General features: G+C 37.4%; 1 protein-coding gene across 1 annotated transcript; it reads right to left on the bottom strand.

Moving 5' to 3' along the window:
• Positions 1–4,314: 4,314 nt before the first annotated feature.
• LOC306857658 (sclerostin-like) lies at positions 4,315–9,255 on the bottom strand. The gene is made up of 2 exons (XM_079397694.1): positions 8,937–9,255; positions 4,315–6,785 (listed from the first exon to the last, which is right to left on the bottom strand). The coding sequence occupies exons 1-2, from the start codon at positions 9,175–9,177 to the stop codon at positions 6,391–6,393; spliced, it is 636 nt and encodes a 211-aa protein (XP_079253820.1). The 5' UTR covers positions 9,178–9,255; the 3' UTR covers positions 4,315–6,390.
• Positions 9,256–9,684: the final 429 nt, after the last annotated feature.

Here is a 9,684-nt window from a genome sequence, read left to right as displayed (position 1 = left end):
CCACCCTTCATGGATCATTGATAGGCAGTCCTTTACCTCTCTTAGTCCCAGGGTTCGTTCTTTGAATCCATTGAGCAGTGGACACTTAAAAGCCTTTTTGATGGGGGTGTGACGGAAGACATGCTGAGTGGTTCCAGTCTCTCCTTTCTGCCCTGACCCTGGCCTTTCCCTCAGATGCCCCCGTCGCCACCAGATCCCGCTCTATATCCTCTCTAATACTTCCCATGTTCCCAGGTCTGTGCCAAGTGCTGCTCTTCTTTGGATTTGTTAGAAACTGTTAGTTCGTATTAACTGATAGGGGAGTGGCAGATGGAGAACAAACATCCGTATCCAAATGCATCCGTCATAGCCCACATGTGTTTGACTTTGGAAATGTAATTCTTCTTTGGAGAGCCTTGAATTGAGTTTTAGGCAGACTGACTAGTGTGTTAAATACTTTGAATTAAAGTAATCCTCAGTAATGCGTCCAATAGCATGCATTGCATCCATGCCCTTTTATTTTAATATGATTTATATTATGTTCTTGTTTCCTGTCCTTTGTGTCCTTTTTCCATTTTGTTTTATTGTTTACAGGTGTGTTTTGTTAATTTATCTAATTATTCCGACTTATTATGTCATGTTCTTGAATATTTAACTCCCTTTATGTTTTTTTCTTTCTTTGGGATTGTCCTGGACAGATAACACTAGTGAAAATTAACCAATTTTTGTATTTTTATACACTACAGTACCATTCAAAAGTTTATTTATTTACAGTGCCTTGTGAAACTATTCATACCGCTTTATTTTTTTCACGTTTTGTCATGTTGCAGCCTTATGTTGAACTGCTTTAAATTACTTTTTTCTCCACATCAATTTACACTCTATACACCATAATGATAAAGCAAAAAACTCATTTGTGACAACTTTGCAGATTTAATAAAAAATAAAAAAAAAACGAAATAAGTACATTGCATAAGTATTCATAAACTTAACTCAGTATTTCTCCAGAAATATTTGATTGGCTTCAAACCCAAGCTGTGGCTTGGCCACTCAAGGACATTCACAGAGTTGTGTATAAGCCACTCTTGCTGTGTGCTTGGGGTCATTGTCCTGTTGGAAAGTTGGAGGTTCTGAATACTCTGGACTGGGTTTTCATTAAGGCTATCTCAATATTTTTTGTGCATTGAGCTTTTCTTCTACTCTGACGAGTCCCTCAGTCCCTGCCACTGAAAAACAGCCCCACAGCATGAGGCTTCTACCAGCACACTTTACTTTTGGGATGGTACTGTACAGGTGATGAGCAGCAGAGCTGGTTCCCTTCTAACATGATGCTTAGAATTGAGGTTCATCAGACCAGAGAATCTTGTTTCTCAGAATCTGAGGGTCCTTTAGGTGCTTTTTTGCAAATTCCAAGCGTGTTTTCATGTGTATTCACTGAGGAGAGGATTGAGTTTGGTCACACTGCCATAAAACCCAGATCGGTGGAGTGTTGCAGTGACGTTTGTCCTTCTGTAGGTTTCTCCCATCTGCAAATATGATCATGGAGCTCAACTAGAGTGACCGTCAGATTCTTGGTCACCAGTATAACTAAGCCCCTTCTCCATCAATTGCTCAGTTTGGCCAGGAGGCCAGCTTTAGGAATAGTCCTGGTTGTTTCAAACTTCTTCCACTATGGATAATGGAGGCTACATACCTCTGTGAACCTTCAATGCAGCAGAATTTTTTCTGAACTCTTCCTCAGATGTGTGGCTTGACTCAAATCTGTTTCTGAGTTCTACATGCAGTTCGTTTGACCTCAGGGCTTGGTTTTTGCTCTGATATGCATTATCAGCTGTTAAACGTTTTCTGAGAGGCGTGTTCTTTCCAAATCATACTCATTCAAATGAATTTGCCACAGTTTAACTCAACTCAAAGTGTAATAACATCTACACGTGATAGGAGTGCTCCTGAACTCAATTTCAAGTGTCCCAGAAAAGGGGTATGAATACTTATGCAATGGAATAATTTCAGGTTTTTAATTCTAATAAATTTGCATGTTACAAACCTGTTTTGTGCTTTGTCATTATGGTGTATGGAGTGTAGATTGACGTGGGAAAAAAAGTAATTTAAAGCAGTTTAACATAAGGCTGCAACATACATGTGAAAAAAATGAAGGGGTATGAATACTTTCGCAAGGCACTGTACAAAGAATTACTTTTATTCAGCAAGGGTGCATTAAATTGATCAGAATAAAGACAGTGAAGGAATTTACAATGTTACAAAAAGATTTAGGTTTAGATTTTTAAATAAATGCTGTTCTTTGGAACTTTCTAATTATTGAAGAATCTTGAAAAAAGAAAATCTCAGTTTCCACAAATATAATAAGCAGCACAACTGTTTTCAACATTGCTAATAATAAGAAATGTTTCTTAAGCACCAAATCAACATTTAGAATGGTTTCTGAATGATCATGTGACACTGAAGACTTGAGTAATGGCTGCTGAAAATTCAGATTTGCCATCACAGGAAAAAAAATATTTTAAAATATATTAAAATATAAAACAGTTATTTTAAACTGTAATAACATTTCACAATTGTCCTGATTTTACTGTATTTTGATCAAATAAATGCAGCATTGATGAGCATGAGACTTCTTAAAAAAAAAAAAAAAAACTTACCGACCCCAAACTTATGAACAACTGTATATACAATCTTTCATATTTCATATTAACGTAATCTTAAACCCCTCATTTACACTTAATTTCATTAATTTATGTTTATTTTCAGATCTCATGGTTTCATTGTGGCTTCAGACTTTTGGGACGCACTGTATGTTGGGGAATTTTGTTTCTTGTTTCATGCATTTGGGCTCCTGACAAACTTCTGTTCCTTTTGTATAACATTACACTCAGTAAATATACCCACCCTAGGAAAAACCTGTACAATGGCCCAACTATTGTCGTCAATATCCAAGTCTAGAAGGAAACTTAAGATTCAAACAATTGTGAGAATTTGACCTTTTTCTTTTTTTTTGATTAAGCCAAACTTTACAACATAATCCCAGCTAACAGAGCAATCATCACTGAAAGATATATTACTGAGGTATTTTGAGTTTTGGCAAAAACAGAAATCATCTACTATAACATAATATGTAAATCAGCTGATCAGATGTTTTATTGGCTTACATTTGGAAGAAGTTACTGACTGATGTCACTAGTCTATAGACTCATGCTTTGTCAGCATGAATTTATTTAGGTACTATGCAACCTCAAGAACTTCTTTTTGAATTTTATTTGATAATATACAGCAGTTCTGTTACATTTCATTTGCAAAAGCAGTGTCTTTAATTTTGCATGCATGCAGCCTGCCTAGAAGGAAGTGACATTCTGGAGCGGTTCAGTGAGATTTACTTAATCACCATCATGTGTTGGAAGTCCACAGTGTACCACTAAGAAAGGTCAGCCTGTGTGTTTTGAGACACTGGAAGGTAAAGACGTCATCTTAAGTTGAGCTATGACTTCAACAATGAATGTCTTTAATACATTATAATCAAAGTCAAGTGGCTAACAGGGTTAAATGACACTTTTAGTGCCTCCTCATTTTCCTAACACTCTTTATCCTAAATACCCGCACCCACCTGGCCCTTGGATCAAATTCAATACAAATTAAAAACTCATTAAAAAACTTCTTGAATTCTTTTTTTTTTTTGTCTTTAGTCCAAAAGTCTATTATGATTTTAAAAACGGTAAAGGTTATATATATATATATATATATATATATATTATTATTATTATTTTATTAATTTTTTTATAGATTTTGAAAATAATTATTTAAGTAATAAATATACTTATTTATGTAAGATATCAACTAATGTAACAAACAAAATAAAATAAAAGGACAAAATTAGGGTTTAGGAATACATTTTAAACTACTTTCATGACATTCAGAAGCAAATACCCAGCTATTGTCTGATCTGATCAACAAAGTCTCTGGAGGAGTTAAGCGTCTAAGCAGCGTTGTGGCGTCTGAGACACTGTGGAGCAGGCACAAAAGTGTTAAACACACTGAGGAGTGAGTCTCATGTTGACCTCTCTCACACACTCCTGCTTTCCCTGTGGCTGTGGAGGTCCGTGCCAGGTCCCTGCCGAGCAACGACTGCAAACAGGGGCTGTAACTCAGTTCAGATGCTTTGTCAGCATCAATTTATTTAGGAACTACTCAAGTGACACGTTCAAGCACTTGTTTTTGAATTACTTGGAAATGCTTCTGCCTGCCAGCTACTTTTGTGCGAAAACATGGCATGTCAAGTGGCCATGAATTTGGGACAATCATATTAGATCTGCAGTCAAACATGTTCTCAATAGATGTTTTATAGTAGAACAAGAACTGAAAGTCATTTAGTTTGAGAATGTTTCATATTTTAGTCACAATATAAGAGTATATAAACACTTCAAACATACATGAAAAGAAAATGTGTTTGTTTTACAGCATAATGACTCCATGTAGTTTGTGTACTGAGCAGCCTGGACCCATTTACACTAATACAGAGAATGTCATCATGAGGAAGCACTCAAGTGTGCAACAGACAAGATTAGAAGGACTAAAATAAGTCCGCCAATACACATTTCCTTGTCAATCTATGGCTCAGACCCTGCAGGCTTAAACAAACAAACAGATGAATGGAGGCCTGTGGGTTGAGTTCACTATACCGGATAAAAAGAGCTGTTTCTGTTGTGACTGTACTGTTCCTGTCTGACGAGGAGATTCTTTCCTTTTCTCACCTTTTGTAAAGGTGTTTTAGACATTCCAAAGTGCTACAAAGCCTCTACTTCCTAATTGTGGAATATTGTTTATAGAGGGCTCACTGAGGGACGGATTTAGCATGCGGGCACGGCCCAAGAGGAGAAAGGATCTGTCAAAGCAGTCTGACAAGAATGATAACAAACACACTTCTTTTCACATATATATGTTGCTTAACTTTATTCATGTACTCTTTTTCGTTATGAAATTCACTATAATTACATATAGTACAATAATGGCTATTATTTTCTACAAAAGATTGCATAAATAATTTAAATGATGAAATTTAAAAAAATAAATACGCAATTCATTCTTTGTAACAGTCTTTTGGTCGGACAGAGAGTGGGGATCCATTCTTTGGAGGAGGATGCCACTCAATGAGACCACACAGGTACAGTATGTACAAGTTGCTTTTCATGACAAGTCTGCTTACATTATAAAAATCCCTTCCAGTTGCAATTTCAAATACACAATTGAAAAATAAGCAAGTATTATCAGCACTGATCTGGGGAAAAAAAGGCGGGAAGTCACGAGCAGAAAATGTTGAACAATTGGCATTCTCTTATCACTTTATCATGTGTAAAATCAACATCCAGACCACAATTTCAAAGTTTGGTTCATTTATTTGTCTCTTCTTTTCCGGTCACGAGACAGGAAGGATGACATCTTTGCTGAAGTCTTCAGTAATGGATGTAGGTAACCTGCTAGCGATTGCAGATAGCTGAATATCTCCAAATGGTTTCCATTGAAGGAGGGTGCAGAAAGGTTCTTTGCCCGGGAGGAATTGCTGCAGATTCTTGCACACATGTGGGCCTCTTTTTAGGGTGTTCTAACAAACAGGAACTGACCATATCTAGAGGAAATGGCTTTTTATTACTCAAATCCTAAAAACAGGAATGGAACTATTTGGTAATTAGGACAAGTCACAGGAATATCGTTTGCGGTTCTTGACACAACTTTTCGAACTCTCTGTAACTGCCAGTTCCGATCAGTTTCTTGCAGAAACTCACATGGTGACTGGCTCGGCTCCCCAGCCCATCAAGAGGACTTGTGGGCTGGTCAAATTGACCAAGTTTAAGAATTCTGGGCCTCAGCGATCTGTCAGCAGCGGCATGTCTTTTGGGCCCGACACGGCTGGGCGGTCAAATCATACGCTGCTCCAAGTCCCAGAAGAGGAGGACAAATCTGGTACACAAACATTCACATGAGCGCTTGGTGGATTGGTTGAGCGCTCAGCGTGCTTTCCTGTAGTTAGCTTACCCTTTCAATGAACTTCAAACTCGAAATGAACTGCTTGGGCAAGAATATATGGAGTTATTCCTCCTTCCTCAGAATATCATCATTCCCTGAACTAAACTCACATAACAGCATACGTCTTTTACTCAAGCGTCCATTAGTCCGCTGGCATTCTGTGATCAAACTGGGACTATTTCGGCTCAAGAGCACATACAAACAGTGAGACATCTGAAATACATTGGAAACTTGTTGGGATGCCAACACGTTTGTTAAAAGCTAATGCGTTTATTCCTTCCCTTAGCTGAGGATTGCAGTTTCTGAAATATGGGTACATATGCATATAGGTGTGTCTGTATGTGTGCAAGAGAGAGTCTCTGTATCAGTTCATGTTTCCCCTCAGTACGAATTGCTGTTGACAGATGGCACTTTGCTACGGTGCTTCTTATTGCGTCGTGGCTTCTTGGAGGACAACTCCTTGACGTCCGATTGATTGTGATGGCGAGTGTAGCGTTTGCACTTGCAAGACGTGACTACTCGGATTTTGTATGTCCGGTTTGATCCGTTAGGACATTGGAGCTGTATCCGCTGGGTGCGGGAGTGAGCGGGAATGCAGCGGTAATCGGATGAGCTGCTTCTCCACCATTTTCCCCTTAGAATTGAGTTTGGCATCAAGTGAGCTGGAAGGCATTGACCAGAACACACAAGTTCTTTCACAGGTTTGACGCTGCGGCAAGATCCATCGGTTACGAAGCGGTTAGAACGCAGCTCCCGGCAGCTTAGTTCAGAGGCTCCTGGGAAAGAGAGGAGAACCCAAACAAATTAGTTAAATGTTTAGGGATGCATCTTAAATAATACACAGCTACCAGAACTGGCATTTATTATAGCCTGTATGACATAATGGGTTTGGGATTATTCACAGCTACAATACACAAAACAGATTTGTTTTTTTTTTCATGTTTTGTTATATACACAGGCATTAAGTAAATTTCCTAAAATGACTTTGTGTGTTTTGTCGAGTTTCCCAGAAAAAAGTTGTTGTGTGTCCAGCCAACAAGGAAATGCATGATAAAATCTTTTAATATTGGTACAATATGTTTTTTATTAATCTGGTTTGGATTTGGCTAGCGAAGTAATAGATATGCTCTTGATTGAGGGTGGAATTGATGAGAATCCCAATCAATTAGAAACCCACAGACACTAAAAATCATACCAGATTGTTCTGTACAGAAAGGACTGATTGCATGTGAACTACAATCAGAACTTTTGCAGTAAGATTGAATTTAGAGTAAGCTCACTTAAACTTCACAAATTTTTCACTTTTAATGTGTCAGTTGAAGAGATGAAAGTGAGATTGGAAAGATCTGTTTCCTTCTTCAGCTCCCCTCATGGAGAAGAACAAAGGATTTATGTGTGTGATGAGTTCAGGTTCTGCCTCCCCTGGTTCTCAGAAAACCTGATCTGATGTTTTATGAGGAGCAGGACGAGAGCCAGAGGAAGATGAACATATCTCAACATGACCCCACACTGACCACCAGAGAAACTACACCACACGTCACCCCTTCAAGAGCAGAGTGTGATATCTTTCTCCACCCCCTAACGAGCGAGTATAACGTACGTGCTTGGCTTGATAACTGTTTCCTTATGCTGAAACACAACATCCTTATGGGGTGTCCACTGACATAATTAGATATATTTATAATTATATATTATTTATTGTTATTGTCATAATTTCATTACGCTGTTCGTGGAGGTTCGCTTGTTATTATTTTTTTGAAGTAATCTGTGTATTTATTTATCAATAAATTTAGACATTCCAATTTCTCAAACACACTTGTTTTTTCCAAAGTCTTGATTTGTGTTCTGGAAACAAGCTCTAAGAGATTTCTTCTTAATTCTGACATTAACATACACAAACACACACACACAGTGTATGTTGATAGACTAGGTTTGAATTCACAGTAGTTTTACTTTCCACAGGTGGGAGTCATTCTCTATCAAGGCAATACCCTGAAGAAATTACCCCTTAGAATAACTTCTCACATTTTCAACTGCCCTGAAACCATACTGTTGCAATGGTTATGGAAAGGCAGACCTTGTCTAATTATGTAAAATTGGGGATATAGGAACAAAACAAGGGGTTATCGAAGTTAGTGCATCACTGGTGAAAAGGTGGAACGGCAAGCATTCTTTCTGAACTACTATAAAGCTTTTGTTTAAAAGCGGCCATATCCATGTAGAGCCAATACAGGAATATTGTTTCGCACAAGTATATGATTTTATGTGTAGCCTACATACTGTATATACCTTACACTATAAAGAGCGAATTCACAAAGTCAGTGGTCGGCAAAAAAAATCTGTTATAAAGAAATTATAAGAGCAAATTTCATTATAGAGAGATAAACCCCATGAACTTTTCAGTTGCAAAGGTCCATTTTAAATAACAGACATATCTAGCGGAAATTGTCTAATTTTATTTGATTTTTACACACATTTATAACACACAGTACCCAAATTTTGTTAACTTGCAAACATGCAAACACTTACTAAAATACGCATATTCCTTGAGAGTGTTAAAATGTATAAATACTTAATTTTACTTAAAACAAGCTGTACTTATTTACATAAAATATCAAATCACTAATATAACTTTTACTTAAGTCGTTGCTTAAAATAGCTTAAATAAAATTCTAAATAACTAAGTAAACTAATGCAATTAGGCTACCTGGAGGGTTATTAACTTAAAAAAAATAAAAGTAAAATCTATTGGTAGATTCATTTAATGTTTGCTGTTGATTGATACGGTCCGATTTTAAGGGAAAATAGCCCACAAATAATCTTTAAACAAAAATCCATGTTCTATTATATTTTAACTAGTACATGTTTGTGTTGGTGCTCTGATGGAGCTCAGTGCTATTAATTAGATATATTTTCCTTTTACTTACCATAAGTACGTGAGTTGGCTGATGACCTCCTTCCTCCGTTCTTAGCTCGGTTCATTGTGTTGTTATTAGAAATTTGTATCTGCTCCTCAGGTCTATTCGTGTCCTCCGTGTGTTCTGGTATAATTTCTGTAGCATCGTTTTTTAAAGCTCTCCATCCGTGCGCAGCTGTGAAACATCCCTGTAGCAGCAGCAGCAGCAACAGCCGCGCGCCGCACTGCACGAGCGCTAGAGACACCTGCATACTCGAATAGAGAACGACACGTTCAGCGGGCAAACTCGGACCGGTTTTCTTCTCTTCGTGAGAGGCTTGCCTTTTTAAAGTACCACAGGTTTCGCAAAAAAAAAAAAAAAAAAAAAAGATAATTTAGCGCTTACACGAAGTGGGAGGGATTTCGGCAGAGACGCTCATTCAGAAACTGATAGGGAGGAAGGGGCACGCGCAGAAGTGTAGGCTAAGGTCAACTTGGAGAGAGAAAAGTCATCTATTTTTCACCAGAAATGAGACAGCATGTCTTTTAATGCTGTGTTTCATACTGTCGTTTTATATTGTCTTTACTAAGAAAGATCAAACCAAATGCATCAAGCCGGAAGTTTGGACACCCCTTATTCTTTAAAGTTAATTATTTTTTAATAAAATATTTTTAGAGCCTACCATTTTTTTATTATTATGTTTTTAGAAACAGTGTGCAAACTTATACTACAATGACTTGACGATATGAATTTAAATAAACGCTTTTAGGAAAGTTCT

The sequence above is a fragment of the Barbus barbus genome (genome assembly GCF_936440315.1).
Source record: "Barbus barbus genome assembly, chromosome: 38".
NCBI lineage: Eukaryota > Metazoa > Chordata > Actinopteri > Cypriniformes > Cyprinidae > Barbus > Barbus barbus.
The sequence above is the reverse complement of the archived record's forward strand: the minus strand, read 5'-3'. Positions and strand labels throughout refer to the sequence as shown.